This window comes from Gastrolobium bilobum, unplaced genomic scaffold (assembly GCF_033153095.1).
Source record: "Gastrolobium bilobum isolate Gb01-03AN ecotype WA unplaced genomic scaffold, APGP_CSIRO_Gbil_v1 utg4377, whole genome shotgun sequence".
In the NCBI taxonomy this organism is placed as follows: Eukaryota; Viridiplantae; Streptophyta; class Magnoliopsida; order Fabales; family Fabaceae; genus Gastrolobium; species Gastrolobium bilobum.
In genome coordinates, this window is record NW_026895684.1 from 406,344 (window position 1) to 434,136 (window position 27,793).

The 27,793-nt window shown below is 34.4% G+C and overlaps 2 protein-coding genes across 2 annotated transcripts; one reads left to right on the forward strand and one right to left on the reverse strand.

Moving 5' to 3' along the window:
* The first annotated feature begins 12,506 nt into the window (after positions 1-12,506).
* LOC133289882 (uncharacterized) lies at positions 12,507-12,848 on the forward strand. The gene has a single exon (XM_061487911.1). The coding sequence runs from the start codon at positions 12,507-12,509 to the stop codon at positions 12,846-12,848; it is 342 nt and encodes a 113-aa protein (XP_061343895.1).
* Positions 12,849-18,432: 5,584 nt separating this feature from the next.
* Positions 18,433-26,316, reverse strand: LOC133290228 (uncharacterized). The gene is made up of 13 exons (XM_061488299.1): positions 25,704-26,316; positions 24,398-24,476; positions 24,219-24,275; positions 23,760-23,815; positions 22,683-22,911; positions 22,342-22,428; positions 22,184-22,258; positions 21,973-22,053; positions 20,839-20,903; positions 20,580-20,766; positions 20,411-20,499; positions 20,160-20,274; positions 18,433-18,776 (listed from the first exon to the last, which is right to left on the reverse strand). The coding sequence occupies exons 1-13, from the start codon at positions 26,177-26,179 to the stop codon at positions 18,735-18,737; spliced, it is 1,638 nt and encodes a 545-aa protein (XP_061344283.1). The 5' UTR covers positions 26,180-26,316; the 3' UTR covers positions 18,433-18,734.
* Between the last annotated feature and the right edge of the window lie 1,477 nt (positions 26,317-27,793).

Here is a 27,793-nt window from a genome sequence, read left to right on the forward strand (position 1 = left end):
GGGTTCGAAATCGGTTTTTATTCAAAATCAGTTTTGTAATCATTTAAAAAAGCTTGGCAATACGTAACTGAGAGCCTCATGTGTGAATACAGAGGATTCATAAGCTAAATCTAAATAACAAATTCAAGTCATTTTTTCTTTTAATTTTTCCTCCTTAGAATCAATCAAATTTCAACCCTTGCATTACGATATAAAAATAAGAATTCATTCCATGATTTTTTCAGAAACAATTTCTCAGCTGTAGACTATACGGAAAACATGCGAAGAATAATGACAAAAAGATAACTAAAATATAAAACTAACTAGCTCTGTGCGTATTAAAAATGCAGAAAGACATTATTCCTAATTTCTTGATTCCTTAGGCAATATGCATATAAAGAAAAGATACACGGGTAACTTCATGAATCATGCTCTCAGCAAATTATATTAAACAAACCATTCAGCCACTGCTTAAGCAATTAAAATATGGGAAAAGTGTTTGTCATTTTAAATGATACAACTTTAAGTATTTTTAATGAAATTACGTCATTTTGGTGTATTTTTGCATTCTCTCTCCCCCCCTCCCCCCCCCCCCCCCAAAATTTTATAAAAAAAAGAAAATATAAAAAAATACCAAAACGATATAGTTTCATTAAAAATGACACAAAATCGTGTATTTAAAATGATAAATATTTTTCCCTTAAAATATTTACAATCTATACATCTAGGCTTCATAAAAGTTACTACAACTATAGGGATCGTATATTAATTTGGCACCAAAGTGAATAAACTAAACAAAATAATAATAAGTTCATGGATTTAATGTTTCACATATTATAAGAGATAAAATTATCTCCTACACACTATTGATATAAAAGTGTGCAGAATCTATGTGGAGTCATGTTAAAAGAAGAGAGAGAAAATAAAAATATAGTGCCCACACACTTCTATATGTGTATGAAAAATAAATTTATCTCCTACAATATGAGAAACATTAAACCCTAAGCATATTACCATAATATTTATGATTAAACATAAGTTTACCACGAACAATACTGTTTGAAGTCCAATCTGTTGGAATCGACATAATCACACACACACATATGATCGCGAATCAAAAAGAGAGAGAAAGAGAAGAAAACTGAGATAACGATGTACATCGGTTCATCCAATGTGGGCTACGTCCAGGAACATGCATTATATTCTCCTCACCGACACTTGTTATAAGTCACTTAGTTTAAAAGAGAAATATAAATAGAATTAGAAATCCTAAGCAACAACATCTATTAATGGGCTCAAACTCAAACTACCAAAGAGCAAAAGAAAAATAAAATAAGCCAGAGGCCCACAACAGTATCAGGCCTCTGCAATCCCGAGGGCGCTACCTCCACACCCTCGCCGAGATGACTCCCTTGGACCCTCGCCCGCTCACTGGAGAACAGAACCCCTGTTGGTTTTCTCTACGCCCCGCCAACAAGAGTCATCATCTGAATGCGAAATATGAGTCATACCCAACATTCTCCCTCCTGGTGAATGCTTCGCATTTTTCTTCAGTCTCAATGCAGCTGTACACCATTCAAACTTCTCGGAATTCACTGTCTTGGTCAGAAAGTCAGCTATGTTCACCTTTGTGTCAACTTTCTCCAGTACTACAACCTTGATCTCTATCTTCTCTCTGATAGAGTGGTATTATATGCATATATGCTTGGTCTTGCATGGAAGCCTGGGTTCTTAGCCAAGAATATAACACTCTGACTTTCACACCTAACGACCACCTCTCATTGTGTAAAGTCAAGCTCTTTACACAGCTTGCACATCCAATTAGCCTCCTTGACAGCATGTGTCAAGGCCATGTACTTTTCCTCTGTAGTACATAAAGTAACTGTGATCTGCCTTTACTCATCCAACTGATAGCTCCGCTAAATAATAAAACAAATTATCCACTTGTAGATCTTCTACTATCAATGTCACCTCCCTAATCAGCATCCATAAAGCACCTCGCTCTAATAATGTCTGTCCCCTTGAGCCCTTCACGCCTTCATAGCAGAACCCAAGGTCAGATGTACCATGAAGATAACATAACACAAGTTTCACTGTTATCCAATACTCTTTTCCTAGCTTGGAGATATACCTGCTCAATACTCTCATTGCTTGAGCAATATCAAGACAAGTACAAATCATGGCATACATCAAATTTCCAACTGCACTAGCATAAGGAATTGATGTCATCTCTTCCTCTTCTTCTCCAGTCTTGGGACATTGGTCAGATGATAACTTGGAATCGGTAGACATGGGAGTCAACACTGGTTTGCAATCAGTCATATTGAATTTCTTTAGAACATCCTCTATGTACTTTCGTTAACTCAACCATAACCTTCCTTTGTCACACTCCCTCTTGATCTGTATGCCCAAGATCACATTTGCAGTGCCTAGATCTTTCATTTTAAACTACTTCGCCAACAATCCTTTGATAGTGTTGGTCATCTTCAAACTGTTCCCAACAAGTAGCATGTCGTCAACATACAAAGTTAGAATAACAAAGTCACCTTCTAACCTTTTCACATAGACAAAATGATCAGCATCGCAACGATCAAAGCCAAGCTTCTCCACATAAGTGTTAAACTTCAGGTACCATATCTTGGGGAACTGTTTTAGGCCATACAGAGATTTATTCAGCTTGCAGACTGGGTTCTCTTTACTTCATGAAAATAACCTCCTCCAAATCATCATTAAGGAATGAAGTCTTCATATCTAACTCCTCCACCTCTAGATCATACAAAGCTACTATAGATATAACAAGTCTTATGGAATTTAACTTTGTAACAAGGGAAAACACCTCACCAAAATTGACCCTTATGTCTGTGAATATCCATTTGCAACCAACCAAGCCTTATAATGCTCTATTTCCCCATTAGCAACAATTTTTTTATTAAACATCCATTTGCAACCAATTGCCTTTCTGTTTGCTGGTAGCTTCACAAAACTCTAAGTTTTATTTTTCATAAGAGACTTCATCTCATCTTCCATGGCTACCTTTCATTGTTTGGCATCCTCTGAGCTCCTAACTTGTTTTACAATGCTTAGATCATCACCTGCAATACTCTGGGTACAACTGTCATCACTAGCACAAAGGATATAGCTATCAGGAGTATACCTCTTAGACAAATTTCTTTCCCTTGTGGACCTCATTAGCGCTAGTGCTTCAACTTCAGTCTTGATTTCAGAATCTTCATCTCTTACCCCATTATATTCAGCAACTTCAGAATTTGAACTTTCCACTATAACCTGTGTGTTTATCGCATCCTCTTAAGGAGATTCCGCAAAAATCTGATTCAGCTTAGATTCCCTGAACACAACGTCCATGCTGTAAGTTACACTTTTAGTATTTGAATTCCACAATTTGTACCCTTTGACGCGATCCTTGTACACAGTAAAAATACACTTCTCTAATTTACGGTCAAGCTTGCTTCTTTTCTCCTTGGGTACATTTACGTATGACTCACAGCCAAACACTCTGATATGAGATACGTCTGGCCATTTCCCAAACAGTTTTTCAAATAGAGTCTTTTCCTTCAAAGCCTGGGAACCCGTTTTTCAAATAGAAAGCTAGTAGCCATTGTCTCCACACAAAACTCAGTTGTCAAGCTTGCACCGCTCAGCATACTCTGTGCTTTCTCCGTGAGAGATCGATTCAACCTCTCTGCCACCCTATTTTGTTGAGGTGAATAAGTCGTGGTCTTCTGCCTTGCAATCCCACTGCTCTCACAAGACTGATCAAATTTTGTTGCACAAAACTCTCCTCCATTATCAGTTCTCAGCACCTTGATTTTTCTGTCAAACAGATTTTTCACCAAAACCTTGAACTCACAGAATTTATCAAGCACTTCATCCTTGCTACGCAAGGAATATAACCACACATACCTTGAAAATCATCACTAAAGGAAACATAATACCTTAATTTTCCATGTGATGCTACAAGTGTGGGGCCAAACATGTCGTTGTGTATCAGGTCTAGGATCCCATCAGCTCTTCCTCTTATAGATTCGATTTTGCTTCCCGTGCAGGTAATGCTCGAAAATTCCAAAACATATAGAGCAGCTCAGAATTCGATCTACCAGCTTTTTTGATGTCAAAGTCTCCAGACTTTTTCCACCAATATGACCTAATCTCCTATGCCATAACATTGTGGTGTCCTCCTCTTCCTGTTCAGATATGTAGCTTTCACCACTAAACACTATTTGACTCAGTAGTTTCCACAGTTTACCATAATGTTCTCCTCTTGCAATAAACATAGCTCTCCGAGTCAACGTGCATGAGTACTAGTCACTACCAAAATTGATACTCGTATCTACCATGCTTCCAACAGAGGTAAGATTTTTGGTAAGGCCCGAAATATGCATCACATCTGGCAGATTCTTGACTGTCCATCATTCATCTTCATCTTTACCTTCCCACATCTCACAATATCATAACTCGTGTCATCCCTAATGCAGACCATACCACCATAATATGATTCATAAGTGCATAACTATACCCTATGAGATGTCATATGAAAGGATGCTCCAGTATCAATTATCCATTCATTGCAATCGCTATGAGAGTCAAATGCCATATACAGATCCCCTACGCTAAAAAAGAGTTAATTTGGTATTTTAATGATGAATTAGCTGCATAAATTCCATGTTTGTTGCCTTATTTGCATGATATTTGAGTTAAATATTACATATTCATGATTAAGTGCTTTAAGATGACTAAGTATGAAAAGTATAATAAATATCCTTGATTTTGTGTAAGAATAGATAACTTGTTAAGTGATTCTACTTTGCAGGAAAAGTTGATGCCCGAGAGTTGTAGCAGAAAAGTTAATGAGTGAAATAATAATATAGCAATCTGGATGGCAGGACAACAAGGAACAAGGAACAATTCAAATTCAAATTTTAAAAGTTAGTTAAAGTTATAAACAAAGGATAACTCATCACCAAGCAAGGGATAAAGATATTTTTGAAGATAAAAACCACATTTCAAATCCCAAAAGCCAAAGACGATAGGCACTTATCTTCTAAGCAACAATATTCCATATTAATTAAATATAAGACCATATCCAATCAAGTGATAACAGAAGCAGCATCATTCATGGGATTTCACTTCTAAACTTGAGGCCCAGGTAACCCACCATTTTTCTTATATAAGGAGGACTCCACCACGAATTAAAATATGACTTGGACAACAAAAGGTAGTCCCATATCACGTTTAGAGAGAGGGGGAAGTCCCCGAAAGTTGAAGTCAGAGAGCAGCGTCTTACTATAGCATTGCTGAGAAGGAACCTAGTCGCAATAGAGTTTTGATACATCATTGTTTAGTTTTAGAATCTGTCTTAATGTTTTCTCTTCCTTTGTTTTCTTCTTTCTTTATTTCCATCATAAGCTAAATATCTTTTAGGTTGGAAGATAGAGCACCTATGTGGTAATGTTATAATGGATGTCTAAGTGTAGTCTTTTGTTAATCTCCAATCAGTTATTCAATGAGTATGCTTATTCTTATTCATGTGTGCTTGTCGAGAGACATATATATGATACTGAGGAGGCTGGGGCTGAGAGATTTCTGAATCCAGACCCTTGTTGAATAGCGTAGATTAATTAAGTAAAAAAAAGTAACTTAATTAAGTTTTTGGTAGAGAGATCATCCACACCACATAACCTTAGAACTTGAACTTAATGAATCCGATAATTAATTTGGCTATAGAGATGTGAGAATTAGTTATTGGGTATATATGTTAGGTTGGCGAGAGTCCCAATATACGTTAGTGTTCGATTACTAATTGGAGATCAATAGAGTCTATGCTATAGCATCGTTACAAGATTGTTGTATCAGGGAAATTGATCCTAACCTATCTCACATCCATCACTTTTATACCTTAGTTTAGTTAAAACCATCCATATAAATTATTCCTTTTTTGATTTCTTTACTTGGATAATTACTCTTTATAAGTCATCTCCGTGGAAAAGATACTTGGACTCACACATCCCTTTATTACTTGTGACACGTGCACTTACGTATTTGTGTGATTATATTCTGTGATTGCGAATTGCACAATAGCTATCTCCATCCTCCCTCTTTGTACCGGAAGGTGATGACTCATCCCGTTTCTCAGGCCAATGCTTTTACTTTTGCAATTATTTCTCAAGTGTCAACATGTCTGCACCTCCAGCATCTTACTTCAGATTTATCGCAGGACTTTGACCTTCCTCTAGATTTTCCTCTGTAACCTAACTTTGATCTTTCACTGCTCTTCCCTCTAACAAGTATAACCTCATTAGTGGAACCTTCAGAACCTACACTTCTCATCTCCTCAGATAATAAGGTAGTAACAATAGTCTCGAACGATAATTTATTAACACTAGTACTAATTAAAACAATGATATGCTTCCAACAGTTAGGCAGTGAACATAGTAACGTGGAATATTTATCTTCCTCATCCAAGTTGAGATCTATAGACGTAAGTTGCGCACAAATAATATCGAATTCATTTAAATTTGCAGAGAAATAATCTTCTTCACTCATGTGCAGATTATACAGCCGCATTCGCTAGAACAACTTGTTCACGAGTGACTTGCTTTGATAGAGACCTCATAGCTTCGTCCAGAGATCTTTCGCGGTCTTCTCAAAACTAACGTCTACCAGAATATTATCTGCAAGGCATAACTAGATTAGGATTAGAGCCTTCCGATTTCTCTGGTCCACTCCTTCAACTCCTTCGACTCACCTACCTCTGACATTCCATCACTAAAAGTCTTCGTTGGTGCATATGGCTTTTCATCTTCAATCACGTACCACACCTCTCTGTCAACGAACAAAACCTCCATCTTAAGTTTCCATAACTCGAACCCTTTTTATCTGAACTTTTCAACCTCGATCCGTGATTGACTAATCGACATCCCTTACAGATTAATTTCGTAATTTTCTCTACGCTAAGAAAAAAACCCTAATTCAACAAAACCCAAATCTGTCACAGGAACCCTGATCGTAGAACAAAAGCTCTTGATATCAAATGTTGGAATTGACATAATCACACGCACACAATTGCAAATCAAAAAGAGAGAAAAGGAAGAAAAATGAGACAAAGATTTATCCTAATTCACCCAATATGAGCTACGTCCAATAATATACACTATATTCTTCTCACTGACACTCATTACATGTCACTCAGTTTACAATAATAATATAAATAGGATTAGAAACTCTAAGCAACAACAACTATTGATGAGTCTAAATCCAAACTACTAAGAAACAAAATAAAAATAAAATAAGCCAGAGGCCCACAATAGTACCAAGTCTATGCGGTCCTGGGACACTTCCTTCACCCCCCCCCCCCCCCCCCGGTCGAGGCGGCTCCCCTGGACCACTATTGATTTTCTCTGTGTTCTGCACACACAAAAATCCTCATCTAAATGCAAAGTATAAATCGTACGCAACACTATCAAAATAAAAATGGTTCAGGACAATATAGGAACAATGACCAAAATGCCACTGTTCACTAATTTTTTTACCCAAATGTCACGCGAACAGTGTTATTTTTCAATATGTCATGCGGACAACTTCTGCCAGTAGCAAACTGTGGTAAAAAATGTCAGGCATTCACTTGGACAAGTCGTTGCATAGTGCAACGAACTACATGCTAGTTGTCATGTTGCTTTTCAACTGTACCCTATGTCTTCACACGCTGACCTCTATATCTTCAAACACTTCAATTTCTTTGTTTGGAGAGAAAGGAAGAAAAAAAAATGGAAGGAAAAAGGGAGGATGATTACGTTATAAAAAAAGAAAATAAAAATAGATGGTGAAATGTTAGCGTGTCTATGGTAAAAGGTGGACTTTTTGTTTTTGTTTTTTTGAAATACTAAAAGTTGAACTTTTGAAAAGAAAGTGAGAGAAAATACAATGAAGGAAACAACTTTTGGCAAATGAAAAAAATTACTATTACCAATAAAGAATAGAAGGGACGGGCGTGACCAGCTTTCATTATACCAAGATCTCTAGATTGTGTAGCGAACTTGGGTAAAAATTGTCACGTGTCCTATTTTTATTTGAGGAGACTGTCATTTTTTTTTATACCAAGTTTGCTAGACTGTAAAGCGAACTTGGGAGAGACTGTCATGTGTCCTGAAAATAATTAGAACAGATTGATATTTTGATCACATAGTTCGCTACTACCAATAGCGAACTAAGTGACCATCAGAAATGTGTCACGTCACCAAATGAAGTTCGCTACCTGCTGTAGCGAACTTGTATGTGTGACATAATTGAAAATAACACTATTCACGTGACATTTGAATAAAAAAATTAGTGAACAATGATATTTTGGTCATTATTCTGACAATATATATAATATGGATATCCAAGTTCTTTTATGGATTAGTAAAGAAACTGTTTGATAAAATAAAAAATAGTTTAACATAAAACTTGTTTTAGAAAAACCTATTTTTTTAAATAGGGACCAATTATGGATCAATTTGGCAGTGAGATGTCAAACATAAGGGGTGCTGACATTTGGCAGTGTGCCCGCTAACAAACTAACCAAATTATTTAATTTGAAAAAATTAATCAGCTAAATATATATGTGCATGTAATTGATTATGATAATTAGATAATTAAATCTAATTAACATGTGATAGTTATTTGAATTATAATGACTGATTAACTTTGATGTTTAAAGTCATTGTTTTGATTAATAAGATTCTTAGTACTTCTGAAAATAATTTTGAAGTCCAATTTAGCAAAATTCTAATATTTTATTTATCATGATTATGATAATGATGTGATGGATATTTGAATTATCATGATTGATTTAAATTGATTAACTTTGTATTCGAATTAACACTTAATAGCTTTAAGTTTAGTTGAAGCATGACGTGTAAAATCCGCACTTCCCTAAGTTCACCTATTTATCCTTGTATTAATTTATATTATGTCAATTCTGAGCAGATTTGGAACTAGCAAATGCGGAAATTTATCCTTGTAATTTGATGGTCGTTACGTGTTGCTATTATAATACGGTCTCTAGGAATTGTAATACAATAAAATATTAGATCAAATTAGAAATGAATGCTATATATAAGAACCAAGAATTTTATATTTTTCCCCCCTTTTATGTGACAATAATTTTTAATTTGATTCATATAGTACTTTACAGTAACTTCATGTCAATTGAAATTATAATGATTATAATAGATCGAAATGACAACATTGAAAATAATTGTCTATATAAAAATTAAATTAAAAATCAAATGTCATGTATAAAATAATGGTCGTTTTTGAATGCACATGATTCCATTCCCCTGCAAATTGTGTTTCCCAAGTGTGAGCTGTGTCTATCGAATTCCGGTATTATATAAACTTTCTAGTTATGTGCTGAATATATAATTCTTGTAACAGGCATGCTTCACGGCTTCTTTGAACTTAATCTTACTAAAATGTTATTAATTTCTTCAATCATTTGTATATATTGGAATTATTTAATGCCAAAGGGGCAACCAAATTCTGGTCTTGTAAACTTTGCTGAATACAATTCTTGCATCAAACATGCATCACATCTTCGTCATCTATGTATGCTGATGAGGACTGTCGGAAGTTCGAAGGACTCATGGCAAAACTAGGTCGGTGACGACAGCAAAGTATATGCAAAATATATAAAGCATGTCAAAGTGTACATAGATTAATTTTAATATGTATGATTATTTTTATTTTCAAGGTTGTTACCTGTTACTGTTACTGTTAGGGGGTGTTTGGTTCCGGGGACAAAAAATTTTACTAGGGAAATTGTTGAAAAATAATTTTAATAGAAAAAAGTTGTTTGGTATGCTTAAATATTACTGGAGAAATTGAGTTAAATTTTCTGAGTGTCTGAGTGTATGTTTGGTTGAAGTTAAAATATTGATGGAAAAATTAATTAAAAATACTAAAATACCCTTACTTGTAACATGTATGATTGGTATCCTTATTTTTGCAGTTACATAAAGTCAGTCAATCATAAATTGATGATATTTTTGTCTAATGTGGTTGTCCTATTTTTCATTTACCCAGCGAAATACAAAATACTTTTCTGATTAGCTATGCAAATAAGAAAGCAAGGCAAATATTTCAATTCTCTAAACCAAACATGGACGTATTCGTTTCCCAATGTCAGATGGATGGGAAAATATTACAAAACCGTGATCCAAACGCCTCCTTATAATACAGTTAATTAGTTGGAATCGTAATACAAAAATGTTATGATCGAATTAAAAATGATTATCATGTATACGGATAAAAACTATTATATATTTTTGGTTTCTGTATGTGACAATAGTTTTCAATTTAATTCATATACTAATACTGTACAGTAATTCTATGTCAATCTCATATTACTATAACTGCAATAGATTTTTAGTAATTATATTCATGGACTTTCTTATACAATTAATTTTTTCTGTACAGTTGGAGCTGTGTGTTGCAAGTGCCGTCACGTAATTCTGAACGGGAAAAGAAGTTAATTTGTGACTCGACAATGTGCTCAGATTAATTGCTTTGCTTCCACGTTCCAAGCTGTCTACCATGCACTAGTCAACTATACCTTAATCTCAACGAAAGCTTGTATGTGAGCAAGAGGAAAAGTTGTAAAGTACAAAAAAGAGAAGGAGAGCTTTGTTGAGAGATTAAACCAAAGATTGATTTCATATCAAGAAAATGAGCTTACTTGGTCAAATACTGATTCAGACAATCAAAACCTGACAAGTTTTTTATCCTTGATCAACTCTTCCACTTTTCCATTTTATTTTTCCTTTCCAAAAAAAATAAAAAAAATTCTATACCATCCTATGGCCCATATCTACATAAAGGATAAACGATAACGCTGCTTATTCTATTTCCCAACAAATTTACTCCTATCAGAACTCTCAACTCTTTCAATAAATAAAGTGTTAAGTTTGTTATGTACACATTCTTAACTTCATACTTTTTTAGTTGTCATTTTGCATGCACACATTTCATGTCTTCAGCTCTACACTATTATTATTGTGTATAGTGATTTGTTACCCTTACGATGTCTTTTTCGTAAACTCTGGCCATCACGCGTATTAATCTAGGATACAAATACTAACCCAAGTTAAACATTCTCAATCCTCTTGGATAGTTTAAAAAAAAATGGTACACAAAAATTCTCGTTCAAAGCTTGAGAAAGATAGAAAAACAAAAAGTTTTAGAAGAATTATGAGAGGAAAAAGAAGTATCATTTTCAATGACACAAGTGTCATTTTAGGTGTTTTACACAAAGTACTTTGTGTAAAACTGAAAAGTTACTTTTTTTTTCTCTCTCCCCAGTCACATCGCTGCTGCCGTGTAAAGTAAAAAAAAAAAAGTAACTTTTCAGAATTATACAGAGTACGACCGGTCGTACTCTGTGTAAATCACTAAAAGGATACAACTTGTATCCTTTTGAATGACACACAATAAATCCAATTATGAGTTGTCATTTTAGCTACAATCTGACTCCAAATAACATTACCAACACGAAAAATTGTTCTTTTTCTTTTGTTAGTTTGGGAATAGCTTCAATTAAAAGCAACCATCCTCTCGTGGGAACAAAGTGAAAGCAGCCAAAAATAGAGGAGCTTTATTTGTGAAAACATTTTGAACAAATTTGAAGTTTTCCACGATGGTTAGAAAGTGGACTCTTTCCTGACAAAAAAAAAAAAAAAATTCTCGAGAAAAAAAAATTCAAATGACTGGGGATTCCACCTTATCTGTATCAAGGTGGGTCCCAATTTCTACACAAGGCAACAAATCATATATTCAATGACTTGGGTCAACTCAAGCTGTTATAACGTGTTTACTCTGAAGAATAGAGTAAACATTTTTTTTATCCTGGTAATATCTATGAAATTCTTTTTAGTCCTTGACAATAAAAAAAGATTAAATTGGTCATGCAAAAAGGGCCACGTTACTGACGGAGGAGTTGACATAAGGACTAATGTGGCCCTTTTTTCATAATTTTAGGGACCAATTTGGTCATTTTTTATTGTCAGGGATTTCGTAGATATTGACAGAGACAAAAAGGGTGTTTACTCAAAAGAATATTTGCTATTTTATGACCCGTTGGATTGCCAACTAAAGTGGTCTCTTTCGTCAAAGATGAGATTTTAAGATCAATCCAACGGTCAACAACTCGTTTTGTAAACGTACAAGAATAAAACCAGAAACAATGGATGATTGAGATTTCATGGGTCAAATAAAAATAAATAAAAATATAAATAATATTCAAGCTTCAGGGCCATCTTCATAGAACCAACCTCGTAGTTTCTAGCTTGTCCAATTCTCTCTTTCTCTCTTTCTTTCTTTCTCAAATAGAACTCACAAAACACGTACCCTCAAAACGCGCTCTATGCCAATCACATACTCATAATAATAATAATAACAATAGTAAGACTTGTTGTGTTGCAGAGAAAGAATCATTAAGCTGGTACAATTGTTGCGATCTGTTGAACCAAAATCTAATGGCGGAAACATCTTCATCTTCGCGCAAGAGCAAGGAATGCTTGATCACTGAGTTGGAGGACATGGACGCGGCACAGCAACTTATGCAACTCAGCGACGAAGAAAACAACAACAACAACAACAACATTGTAATAAGCAGAAAGAGGAGCAGAAGCATGGATGAAGAAGAAGTTGATCAAAGGACAAGTAATGATACTATAATGGCGAAAATACAAGAGATTTTTGGCAAAGATATTGAAGTTTTTACTCCTAAGAAGCAGAGAAGATATCGGTCTCTCGTGAATATATACATGGAAACAAGTCCCATTAATGCTGGAAATGATAGAAGGGTGAGTGCCTGAGAAGGAAAAGGGTAAGGTAACAAGATATTTAGGACCCTAAACTAAGGTAGGAACTTAACTGGGTCAGTCCCAGATTTTTATTTTTATTTTTATTTTTATTTTTATTTTTATTTTATTTTTTTGAAAGTAGAGAAGTTTCTCTCGATCGTAATTAACTTTCATTGTCTTTCTATAGAGAAATCTGTCTCAACAGTACTGCGTTTGTTAATTAATCCGTTAGTTAGCTTGTGTTAATTTAGTCATCAATGTATTGATGATACAAAAGTAAAAAAAAAAAACGTATTTTAATTTGCGTGCGCAGGTTGTATTGGAATCATCTTGAAGCTTTAAGATGTCCAATTGACCCCATTTTCGTTTCTCTTATTAGTTCATTGCTTTGGTTGTCATCAACGCGAGAAGATTAGTATAATTCTGTGGTTTTTGATAGTTCACTATTTTTTCATGTTATCTACGGTCTCTTGTATATATATATGCTTTCTTTTGTTTAAGGAGGAACGAGAGATAAGTTTCTCAGGTCCCCAAATGCAAAGTGGTGTTGTTGGGTGTTTGTTTATGGAAAAGCTGGGGGTAGAATGTGCATATACTGCAAGTATGTGTTCGATTCTTTCCATTTTGGGAGGGGTTTAAAGTTTTAATTTTAGATTCCCGAACAAATTATCTCCTGCAAAGGATACCCGTAGTTTATCCACACAAAAAAAAGGATGTGTATATACTTAATTAGTCTGACGAAATATTGCAAAATGCAAGGATTTAGAAGTTTGGCTTTAATTTGCAAACAATTTACCACTCAGTCTCTTATATATGTATGGCTTTCAGAAATCAAGTATTAAGAGTACTTGGCTACAAATGAAAGTTGTCGGAGAAACTTGGTCATGCTTTTAAGAACCCTAACATCTTTTAAACTAGGAATTTTGTTGGGTATTGGATCTTGTATTATATTGTTTTGCTGAGAGAAAAAAAAGGGAACTAGGAAGAATTAGAGAAGTAAAGTACATGTGAACCCAACGGGAAGTTATTTCCATTTCTCAGGGAACATGTAAGTTCTTCACTGGATTTGACATAGGAAGAGCAGCTCCCTTCAGACCAACAGTTGTTGCATTAATTCAGCTTTGGCCCTTTTTGCCACTTCATCCTTCAAATTCTTAAGAGCTTCATCTTCAAGATATATATTTATCATATGGGGTAGATTATTCTTACATGTGGAAAAATAAGAAGTCCTACACTCATTTTAAGTTATTGATCCACTTTATCTAATAATTCACATAATTAATAAATTATAGCCATTAGATAAAATGTAGAATCAACCCTTAAGATTAAGAGTATAACGTTGCTATAAGATTATCCAAACGTTATCATATATAGTGTATAAATCATCCGCATGAATGCTAAAAACAGAAAGCTAAAAAGAGAACTAATTAAAATGTTGGATTAAAATATATATTTAAGAGAAAAATTAATTTGAACAATCAGGATTAATCAAGATCTGTTTTCGGGTGGCTGCATTATGAGCCCCAACAATTCGTCTTCATTTAGAAATCCCAATTTATCGTTTTTAATATTTTAGGATCATGTACAGTTTAATCTTAAAATTTTAAGGACAAAAAACACAATTTTCAAACTTTTTAAAATATGTACATCTAATTTATTTTGTTTAATTTTTTTATCAACGAAAGTTGTTATTAAACTTCTTACAACAACAACAAAAAATGGCATAAAAAATTACGACGTCATTAGCATATCAATTTCTATATTTATACGAATTACGTTACACATTTTAAAGTTTACAAATAAAAGTTGTGAGATAACACCTCAGTCACGATCGAGGAGAAAAACGGGACTTCTCCATTATCTACTATTCAATCATTTGTGCGGAAATTAATTAATATGCCAAATCGGGGCAACTAACTTCTGTCCTTAATTATAATATAAACTTTCTAGTTAATTATGTGTTGAATATACATAATTCTTGCAACAAACATGCTTCACGCCTTCACGGGTTCTTTGAGCTTGATCTAACTCAAAATTTATTTCTCTGTTTCAAGTATAACTTACAACAGTATGCCAGTTGGATGGTAATTATATAAAAACTACTTATAAATTTTTAAAAAAGAAAAATTACGAACAGCTAAATGAATAATTCATACGAAGAAAAAAATTAAAGCAGATAATGTGAAGACGAGCGACACATAAAAATTGATCAGGGAAAAAGATTGTAAACGTACCAAATATTCAAAGTTAAGTAGCCCAAAGGACAAAATATCTACGGAAAAGTATTTCTACAGCCACTTTAGATAAGGTTATCTACCGCCATCATTTTTAACTATGTTCTCCCGGGAGAACATAATAATAACATTAAAGTTGTTTTTTTCTCTCTCTTCACGTCGGCAAACAGGTTCTGAAGAATAACTGAGGAGAGAAAAAAAAAAAATTACTGTTATAACTATGTTTTGCTGGGAGAACATAATTAAAAATGATGGCTGTAGATAACCTTATATAAAGTGGCTGCAGAAATGTTTACTCCAAATATCTATCATCAGCATCATCAACTTATTAGTATTATTTACGATAATGTTGATCATTGACCATCCAGGAGGGACATTCTTTCTCCTTCAACCTTGAGCAGCCTGCAGTTGCCGCCAGTCATTGAGCCATTTTTTTTATATATATAAAAAATATGCAAAAATTCTGATCAAAACCATATAACGAAGGTCTAAGCCACAACTTTTGACTCGTCTATCTATGCCGATGAGGACTCTAGGAATTTCAAAGGATGCAAAGGCAAAACTAGCTAATCATCAATGCAAACTATGAGTTTGTATATATGATATCAATGTTATTGTTATGACATATTATTCTGATCTTGGACTTTACACTAATTAATGACACAATCTTTGAATTAAAAATGTAAGGAGAGTTTATCAGTTTAAATTAACATATACAATAAAAGATGGAGGAATAGTTGTAGCACCACTTCGCTCTCGTGTATATATATATATATATATATATATATATATATATATATATATATATATATATATATATTGGCCAGCATTCCTTGGTTTTTGTTAATTACTCACTTCAGTGCATAGTATCTCTATAGTTAATGGACTTTGATTTTTTCATGTTATATGAGAAATTATTTTCTCATATTGTGATTCAATTATGGTAGGTTCCACACTTATTAAAAAAGGGAGAAAAAAATTGCACACAAATCAAACGATCAAAATATTTATCAGTTTTTCCCATAGTTAATAGCAGGAAAAAGAAGCATAGAGCAGGAAAAAAAATTGCACACAAATCAAACTTTGACACTTTCCAAGAGGACCAATGGAACTTACCCAAAAAAAAATGAAAAGGAAAACTAGGAATTGTACGGCTTGAATACAGTCTAAAAGGTCAAAACAAATGGTTAGACCCTACGATCCTTAGTCTTAGAAGTTGCAGGCTGCACAAGGCAAGAAATCATGGCTCGAAACTCATTGTACCCAAAAAAGAAAGTTTTACTTTGATTTTGTAGCCAAACCTTTTACTTTGATTATTTCATTTTCATGTTTCATCCATCCCCGTGACTGAGGTCAACTTGTTTAGTTCATAATATCACGCCACGTGATATACACGTCTAATAGGCTAATATATTCAATCTGACTATGGTTGTTAATTAAATTCATTGGTTAGCGTTTACTACGTAATGTGTCGCACAAAGGAATAAGAAAATAAAGTATGTAAGAAAGTCAAAAATTATTTCATACCGTATCTGGAAGCTAGTATATTCTTCCAAGAGTCCTCACCTCATCCATTAACTCTCTCCTCCTCTCCAACTGAAGTAATACATAACAAATTTCTCCGTTGCAAATTTATTTACAATGAAAATTGATTATCTGTGTGTCGAAAATTAATATTTGTGACAAAATTTGTAATGAAATTTTTCGTCACAAATAAACTATTTTCTTAGGAAGCGTTTGGTAAAGGAAAAAAAAAATTATCCGAGAATTTCAATTTTTAAAAATATGATTTTTATATTCATTTTACGATAATATTCAAAAATTTAAAATTTAAAAAAATTTATTTTTCGGAAATCCGAGAAAAAACCATGTATCAAACGCCCTCTTATAGTAATGTTATTTAAAACGCCAAACACATGATCACATTAATTTTGATATTGTCGTTGAGGCGTTAGCAAGAGGAGCAGAAATACATACAGGGTGACAAGACCCATTAATGCGGGAAACGTTAGAAATATATGTGAAGGCTTGAGTTTATTCTACCATGATGAACCGTGTAGGAGATATATAGAAGAGACAGTACGCTCACACACTACTCGTTTATTTAATTTGTTTGACTTATATGAATTGTGAAATTATGTGACTATTAAGAGCCACACGTGAGAGTTGAGACAACCCTTACAACAAATTTAACCTCAAAAAGGCTAAAATGCAAGAAATTCTCTCTAAGTATGGGTGAGGTTTCAAAAACTCTTTTTATGCTTTTAAACTTACTGGGCTAGGAAGAAATTTGTTTTTTGCAATAGCAATAGTTTCCAGGCGAGTAGGCTCATTGTTTGCTTCTTAATTTTATTTGGTATCTTTTTTTGGTTATATGAAGTTATATCTACCATAACATGAATATATTCGCTTAGAGACGCATTTGATTTGAAGGGGCTGGGAAATTACATAATGACAAAAACAAATTACCAATAAAACATTTTATTTTATTTTAAATGGAGTTATTTTGCACACGTAGCATGTCGACCTGCTCTTCGTGTAGCAGCTGTTAAACATTTCCAATCCAATGACACGTTAATATTTTCTGAGATCAACCGCAACCATATATTAGATATATCCTGTTATTAAATTGATTTTATAACTATCATAAACACACATATTAATCAATGCATTCAGGGGAATACTCGTGATCTCCAAATAATTACCTATTACAATGATTCACAGATAGTATAAAAAAGTGTTATTTTGCAATGGCTCGTGTAGATAATTTTTTTTGAATTTATCATTAAAAAAAAAGTGTTGCAACAATGAGAACTGAGAAGAGTGAAATAGAGAATTCGGTCCACCAAAGAAAGTTGTGGGTACGTTAATTAAAAGAAGCATGTGAGCTTCTACGAAATGTGACTAAAATAAAGCACATGATGATGTTGGCATGAATTTAAATTTTTATTGAAAAGTATTATACGTCAAATTGTTAATACTTAATTTTGAATAATCTAGTTTGATCTCATGTGACTCAGCCATTACACACGTTACTCTTCTGCAGAATCCTACGCGTGTTCCTTCGAAATTATGGCAAGTTTCAAATAACTTTTTAACGAATCACATTGTATGATCAGACATTCCCTCTAGTTACTTCAGAAATTTTTATGAGAGAATGAAAAGGATGAGTGTCATGAAAAGAGGGAAGGGGAACAGCAAAATGGAGAGCGGAGTGTCACGTCCCGGGAAAATGAGCTTGACGAAAACGGTGGACCACAAGCCTTCGCGAATTACCCTTGGGTTCTTACGGCTTTTTGGAGGGCGAAACGAAATTTAACACCCAAAAATAAAATATGAAAAAAAAATTTGGGACCTATTATTTTCGTGGTGAAATAAATGAATATTCAAAAGACTAAAAACTTTAAAACAAAATGTTAATATAGAGGATATCCTACATTACACATAAACACGATGAAATGGCATGGCACGGTTGTTGAAATACACAGATGCGCAATGGTAAACTGATCGTAAATCACCATCCAGACATTACAATTTATGTAACCATACATCTAATTCAATTCATGAACAAAAATCTATAAACTAGATCTTAATTTGAGAAGACTAAGACCACAAAATTATGCAGATTGTATCTTTACGAGCCTTGAGGCCTGAACGCACTTCTTCAAGTTTCCCCTTTAAACTTGGCTTCATACATCTGCGGTTGCTGCAAGACAGAAGCAATTTCATATAATACTCATCAAGAGGAAAAATTTTACAGTATGACATTAGGGACTATTGAAATTAAAGAAGTCAGAGAGATAGGAATCAAGGGAATTATGATCTGTCATTATCAAACATGATATAAACACTATAACATCTTTATTTTAACTGACATTCCACTTCAAGAACTAGTTTAGTACATTTAATACAAACTCAGCCCAAAAACACTCCCAACTTAATAAGACTCATAATAAGAATCCTAATATTCTAACAGGCTGAAGCTTACTAAGCTCTCAGGTTTTTACATATAAATGCACTAAAAAGTAACTTAAAATTATACAAAAAATCATAGCTTTAAAAGACATCCCAAACATAGCTGGAGAGAAAAAAGTAAAATGAGACACATCCCAAAGACTGTTGGGGCAACAAAATAACATTATTGCATAGCTGGAGAACAAATAGTTCCTAAAAAAACCTGCTCTGATACCAAAACTCAAAAAACCCAGGGTTTTAAACAGAAATGTGGTGTTAATAGAAAAGGCGAACAGGTAGGATGGAGTTGGAATGGGAATACACCTACTGATAGAAATCTGAAAAAGACTTCAAAATCTAATAATAGAAATTAACTACCCTTCATTCCTTCAATGTAAAGGAAATAAGTTCAACTATATTAGCTAGACTGATGAAAAGTAAAACGAAAAAGTTTCTATTTATTGAGAGCTAACTGGATCCTTAAGTAACTTAATGACTTTTGACTAATTTTTATACTACCCTTAATTACATAGGCCTCTAATTACGATACTAGACTCTTCTAGACTTAATTAACTTACCAAATACAGGAAGCAATTACTCGAGTGGCTAAAGTCTATATACTCTGGGAATGAATTCTCTCATATATTATTTAACATGACCATGTCATGTTGAAGAATCCTAACCATACAAAGGTGAATGAATAGTGATAAGGGAAGAGAGAGAGAGAGAAAATATTAGAATAGGTAATTACAAAATCATCACCGTTGATTCACCCTTGTATAGTTAGGATTCTCCCACATGATATGGTCATGTTAAATAACACGAGGATCTACTCCCATATACTCTTAAATAATTATTATTCTTCAGCATCACACCCAATTTAATTTTTTGAGCTTTGTTTACCCTTATGACACATGTTAAGAAGCATTTATTACCCTTCGTTACAAAAAGGTCACCTTGTTTTCATTTTGTTTTCTGTTTTCAAAATTTTTGTAATTATTAGAGAAAACATATCAACTGAAAATGGAAACAGAAAAAAAAATCAAAGGCATCAACTTATTCCATATTACATTTTCAAATCTGAAGACAAAAAAGAAAGAAGCCAGCACGGAGCTCAACAATATTAAAAAATTACCATGAAGACAGCCGAAATTAACCTGCGTGCAAACCATCTCATGTGCATTGCACGTTGAGCAGCACTTGATGCTTCCACTGTTTCAAACCGCAAATACACAAAACCTGCACTTCTTCTGATTCAAGCCAAACCAGTTAAAGAATTACAATTCAAATGAAATGTGTAAATTGAAAAAAAGAAAAAGAAAAAGGGAAAGCACAAAGCAAAATTATTCATGATTATTGAAGCATGCTACACATTTATGAACTTACTTGTCGACATGAATATGCTTCACCCGGCCATACTTAGAACACTCTTCCTCTACATCCTCTTTGATGTCCATATCAAAATCTGGTTCCGTCTGTATCATAATATTAGTCATCAGTACTTTGTTAAACAAAACAGCACATGGTAGAAATATATAGTCAGTTAACCACAGACCTCGGTGCTTGGATCAAACATGTTCTTCAAAAGTAAACACTCGCTGGGGCTTCCTACAGGTTCTACCACTGGGGTAGGCATAACTTGTGTTGGTAGAACTGGTGCAGGTATAATACCTGGATTACCAATAGGCAAGCTAATAGCCTGCTGTGCAGGAACTGACCCATTCACAATGGGCAAACCCATGCTGCAACGTAGGAAATCTGTTAAGATAATGAATAGATTTACAAAATATAAGAGGAAAATATTATAAACAAACCTTGCAGAAATGTCAGAGCCAGCCAGCCTATGCATTAGCAATGCTCTTGAATGGGCATTTAAAGTCTGCAAAGAAAAACATTATAGATAAGCAATGTGCTCATTGTGAAGAAGAAAGATTATTGTTATTATACCACAAAAAATAATAATATTAATAAATAGAAAAGGAGAAGGACGAAGAAGCTTCGTAACCACCCCCAGATCTAGCCCCAAATAGAAAGAAATACAGTTTCTGACAGTAGAAAAGGACAAAGTGAAAGGAGCAGAGACAAAAGACACGGAAAAGAAAAACTAAGATGTTTAACCAGATTAGACTAGAGCTGGAAGTACCTGCTTATAACCTAAGCCTAGAACTTACTTATAACCTAAGTACAAAACCATCAGCAACACTAAAACTTCAATGCACCTATCTATCAAATAGTAATAATTTATAGCTAGAATTGTTATAGATAGTTTTCGAAGGTCGAAAAGAGATGTCTAGCAAAGTGCTAGTGATTGTATCTACGGAATAATGGTTGAGATAACTGGCAATGTATGGCACAGCCTCTCCAGCCAAAAACCCAGTAGGTAATAATTATGGGGGGGGGGGGGGGGGGGTGAACACCTAGACACAGCGAGTGCTCTGGATATGGTATTAGCTACACTCAGAATTGTAACTGTGTCCCCCTCGGGCCCTGTCCTGGCCTATATTAAGACTTTGGTGACAATTGACGAGATGGAAAGTGGTCCAGAGCTAGAATCTCGCAGGTGGTCGATGTGGATGAAATGGTGGCATTCAGGAGATTATGGGTTGTAGACCCATGACCCGGGTTGGTGGGCTAGGTCGGCTGGCGGTTTGAAGACCCAGAGAGTGCCTCAACGACCCAGTTCAGGTATCCCTTAGGTTACCCCCCCCCCCCCCCCCAAAAGCCCTAACCGGGTATCCTTCCCAGAACATACAGTAAAAAAACATAATAGAACACAAAATCCTACCAACTAGGCTTTTAACAACCTTAAAAAATAACCATAGACCTAAATTTTTAATAACTTTCAATTAAGAAAAATTGCAACATTATATGATGAGATATAGATTTCAATGACACGTCATCTTGTGAAAACCAATTTTTAAATGTTTTATAAACAACAGCAAACTTACCAATCCACCTTCATCGTCATCAAAGTCTGCAGATTTTGCAGTTGTATCTTGGTTTCCAACATGATCTGTTACAGACGAAACCTGAATTTGATGAACAACATCAGTCACAAACATAAGAACTAGCAAAGTAGTCATCAGCAAAATTGAGCAATTTTGTTGAAGTCAATTTGTTTTTCAACTTATGAGTGGGGGGAAAAACATAAATTTCTACCTTGATGGTCCTGCCAGCAATCTCCAATTTTCCATTTAAACTCTGAGCTGCCTTGGCATGCTCAAGATGGGCAAACTGTCCAATGAATGCAAATAAAAGAGATAAATAACAATATTACTGGAAGCAGTATTTTTCAAATTTAAGTGTTAGATACGAACTTGAACAAACCCAAAACCCTTGCAGTGTCCTGTCTCCAAGTCAAGAGGCAGTTGCACAACCTCAACCGGACCAAATGGCTCAAAAATCTACAACAAACACAAGAAGGATGTCAAAAGATTAAGAAACTATCAAATCAAGATTCTAATTGGTGACAACCTCCAACAAACTAGAAGCAGTTCAGAGAAATAAATTTCAGCAAACGATTGGTATTCAATAAAATCCTGCACATTCATATTCCATATAAAGGTAGTGCCAATATTCAAGACAAACATCAGCATCCTCACCACAACAGCCAACAAGAGAGCAAAAAAAGAAAAAAGAAAGAAAAAAAAAATATTACCTCTCGCAGCTGACTCTCAGTCATGTTGAAGTGAAGATTCCCCACATACAATTTTCTGTCCACAGCCCCATAAGGTCCTGCTACACCTGCAGCTCCACTGGAAGCATTAGACTGTACAAGGTTCTTTTCAGCCTCAGAAGGTTTGACCATTACAGGTTGCCCAAGAAGAAGTTGGCCAGAGAGAGCAATTGCCATTGGCACTGACATTGCATCATAAAATTCAATATACCTGCAGCCTCATCAAGAACTTGCATCAAGTTTTCATGACTAAAAAACAAACAGTTGCAATCAAAACTTACAAAGCATACAGCAAAGAGATGTAGGGAAACAAAAACTCTAGTGCAGACAGCTCAAGCTGAGTTTCTTTAGATGTATCTGACTCTAGAAGTAAATGTTAGCCTGTCATAATAAAAATACAAAACTAAAGCATATATTAATTATTAAATTGATAATTCAAACAAGAGTGAATAAGAGAAAACCATATGATAATAGAGAGATAGGGAACCCTTGAGACAGGGAGGATTAGCTACAGTAACTAATAACATTTGCTTATATATGTGCACGTGTGCAAATCAAATCATAAAAAAAAACCAACTTAAGCTGTCCTGGTATAGTAACTCACTTGTTAAATAATTCTAAAAGTCAAACAGAACTAAATCCATGAGCATCTCATACCACCTACAGCCATTTCTCCCACCCAAGAAAAAAAGAAGGAAGTCTCCTTCATAAAAACCTTATTGAGCCCCACAACCAGACTGGGTGACTTCCAGTTCATAAAGGGAGGAAAATAAACTAAAAAGGGGGCATCAGCATACAAATGAAATCCTCATTGTATGACATGTAGAAGAAGAATTTGGTAATAGGACCAAACAGAAAACCAGGATTATGTCATCTACCTTGAGTACGCAGCATGAATTGATTAAACATGAGTGCAAGGTATTCCCACCATCCCTCATCATTATCGCATTGCTAGTGCATTTAAGAATACAGTTAAACATGATTCATGGAAGTTGATTTCCTAATACCACAATAGCACATGCATATAAATGAGAAGTTATTTGGCAATAAACTACATACCCAACTCCTTTTGATCGTCTTGAGTTCCTATCCATGATCAGACGAACATCTCTCACCTGAAAATAAGGGACATTTAACTTAATAGAATAGAGGGAGTATCTCGTATATAGGCAGATGTAAGACATTCACCCGAAGCATGCAAACACCAAATTTGTGGCTTAGAAAATATCACCACATAACCTCTTATTCACTCAACATACATAGGCAGAATGTCAAGACATAACAAAGTTTCTACCCTATACAAAACTGAAGTTTGAAGAGGATATACTGCAACAGCAACCAAATCTCAGAATAAAATGCATTTATTATGCTTCTCATCATAATTGAGAAGCATAAATACACTAAAGTATAAAATAATACTAACAGTTTTCATGGAAATAGAAGTCATTACAGTTCAATGGAAACAGAAGTCATCTCAGTTCCAATGCCAAAAGTACATCAAAATTTAAAGCAACTGACCTTGCCAGCTTTTGAGAAGAACTCATATACATCTCTCTCCGTTGCTTTTAGAGGCATCTGTGATCACCACATAGCAAATTAGGCAATCATAAAAAAAAAAGACACCAAATATCCAAATATGTTATAGACATTATAAATTTATAATATTCAACAAACAAAAAAGGGAGCATCCAATCAACCTGGTAAGCAAAAACAGTTCTCTGATCCCTTTCTGGGTCTGCCTCAGGTTCCACAGCCTCTTTCTTATCCCGAAATCTCCTGCAACTCAAATTAAAATTAAGCTGTAAGAAAAAATAAGTAGAAAAGTTCATATTAGTTGAATTTGATATTCTGATAATATAATTTGTAGCATAACTCCAAACATTTATTATTTATATTATGGTCCAATACGGCACCTAATGTTGAGAGGAAGTAATGTCTAAAAATCTTACTGTTATTATAATTTGTAGGATAATTACAAACATACATGTTAATATTACAGTCCAAAACAGCACCTACTCTTGAGAGGAAGTAATGTCTCAAAATCTTACTGTCAATATAATTTCTAGCACAATGCCAAAAATACATTAAAATTACAGTCCAAAATGTTAACAACTATGTCTCAAATTCTCACCGTATCCATTATTCCAAAGCATATTTTGTCAACATAAGAGTCCTCCAAAAACAGCACCTCATAATCATATAACAATATGCATACATACCAGGAACTCTGGTCAGGATTTTTTCCTTTATTTCTCTTAGTAAAAATTAGCCAAAACTGCAGTCAGGAACCTATCATGTCACCTCGCTAGGTTTATGACCCATTGACAGTAAATTAATGATATAATAATACTTTGAACTAAATAGCAATAAATTAATGATATAATGCCTTGGCACCTATCACTTCAAGGCGTTAAAACTCCCTTGTACCTAAAGGGTGTCTTTCGTCTTTGACCAACTTGCTTAAAATATGTCAACTTAACTGATCCCTGAAAGAGCAATTAAATACTTACAATAGTGATGATATGAATGAGATCTCCAGCCATCTCAAGGTCATTAATGAAGGCAAGCAAATGACACAAACAATAAGCAAAATCGCATAAGATCTATCCTCAAACAAAAAGTAAAAAACCTGTTTGCCCTAACAAACAAACATTGGGGCGTTTTTTAAACAGAACAGAGCTCCTTTTAACATACATAAGAAAAATGAATTGAATAAAACACCAACCGGTTGCAACAAACATGAATAATAATAGGGAAATAATTAGTTAGATAGCAACACCACCAGGAACAAAACTAGGGGGAAAAAATATCGGAAAACGAATTTCAAGTGAACTAGTGGGCGAAAAGCAACAATTAGCTATAGAGAGAAACACAACAATCCAAAATAAAAGAACTGTAAATCACATCACCAATGCAAAACACTGGCAGGAACAACTAAGCCAGCACTGAAGTGAAAGAGTAAAACCGAATTCAGAAACAGCTTGCAAAAGAAAGAGCAATTACCGGCCATCTCGCATTTCGAAATCTCGCTCTCTGTCTCTATCTCTCTCGGAACGGCTCATGCTTCTCCTGGATCTCTCTTTCTCTTTCTCATCCTTTTCTTTCTCTCTCTCCCTCTCTCTTCTCTCGCGTTCCTTTTCCCTATCCTTATCCCTATCTCTCCTCTCCCTATCTTTATCCCTGTCTCTCCTCTCTCTATCCTTATCCCTCTCTTTGTTCCTCTCCCCGTCCTTCTCCCTGTGGCGGCCGGAGGAACGTTCTCGTTCTCGGTCTCTGTCGCGATCCTTTTTGGAGCCATTCTCGTCGTCTCCCCTCGACCTCTTGCTCCTCCGGTCATCGGTGTCCAGATCGTCGTCGACGTGCTTCCTGTAACTCCTATCGCTCTTGTCGTTGGTGTCCTTTTTCTTCTTAGAGGAATCTCTATCTTCCTGTTGCTCCTCCACTGTCTTCTCCAAGTACTCGTACTCGTCGAAGTCCATTGCCTACTTCCTTCAAGTTTCTCTTCCTTTGTGTGTGAGCGAGCGTGCGTGCAGCTGGAGCAAGATTGTAAATTTCTAGGGTTTTGGGTTTTCACAAATAGGAAAGAAGAGGGAGGGGTTTGGTTTGGTTGGTTCCTCCAGTCTCCGCAATCTCGAAACTTGAACTACAACCAAAAATAATATTTAAAATAAAATATTGTAAATTAATAATAATATTTTTGGTGGACAATAAGTAATAAATTAGGAAAAAAAGTTTTCGATGTTACTTTAGATAACTTTATCTAATGTTCATCGAAACGACGTCGTTTTGAGGTTGAAAAATTAAAAAATTAGAGTGATAAAGACTATTATAACCTTGAAATAAATTAAAATTATAAAAATACCATGATTTCCGTCCCAAAACGACGTCGTTTTGATGAACATTAGACAAAGTTATCTAAAGTAACATCAGAAAAAATAAATCCAATAAATTAACTGAAACCAAAATAGAACATTAGAAATCAATTACAATTAAAACCTTATAAAAAATGGGTTTTATAATTCTCATTTAACATGAGAATTCAAATTTTCCTACACACTCTTCGATTTTCGTGCTAATATGGGTCCTACATATAATTTTTTCTAACACATGGGTCTCACATGTTTTTTATCTCTACAACATGAGAATTGAATTCTCATTTAACATGAGAAAATCAAACCCCATAAAAAATATACTTAAAAATAAAAACATGGAAGTTCTGAAGTACAGCTTTTGTCTTTCATTTTAGTACTTGTACCGGAGGTCTTTTTCTCAGTTTTTTTTTAAAATAAAAATTAGGTCAAATAAATTTTTATAAAAATTCTTATAATAAAAAAATTATTCTCAAACTAAAAAAAAAAAAATAACTTTAAAAACAAAACTGTATGATAATTATATAAATTTTTAACTTAAAAATTACTTAAAACTAATTATTTCAAAAAAGCACACATTTTAAACAAAGCAGAAACAATTTAAAAAAGCTCTTCCTAAGAGCTTTTGGCTTTTTGCCTTTTTTGGTAAGTCTTTTTTTTTTTAATTTGGATGTTTTTATGTGAAAAAGTGGTCATGTTATTTAATGACAATCACTCATTATTGATGATGAGATAAAAAAGAAAAAATGTATGATTTTTAAATGGGTGGTTATCATCAAATAACATGACCACTTTTTTTTTGGTACATTGCCAGGAGGTATCCTCATTCAACCTTCTCCGGGCTCCATGCCCTCGGGGTACGGCCCGTTTGGGCTAGCCCCTCATTGTAACAGTGGGTGCACTAAGCTTCGCAACCGGAGAAAGGACGAGACTAATCCCCCAACCGAAGATTTTTTGGCTTATCCTCTAGCCCCAAAAATTTTCCAAGAAACTGCTTGAGGCAGGGTTTGATCCCTGCACCAAGCAATCCCTTGGGAGCTCAGCTACCAACTGAGCTACCATTGGGGATTTACATGACCATTTTTTACAAGGAGAGGATCCACGTTCTTTTTTTTAGCTTATATTCTCCTTACAAGTAGAAGTTACATCAAACAAGTTTTTAGCTATTATAATAAAAAGAGTTTTTTTTTTTAATGAATGAAAAGATCAAAAGCCAAAAGTTTC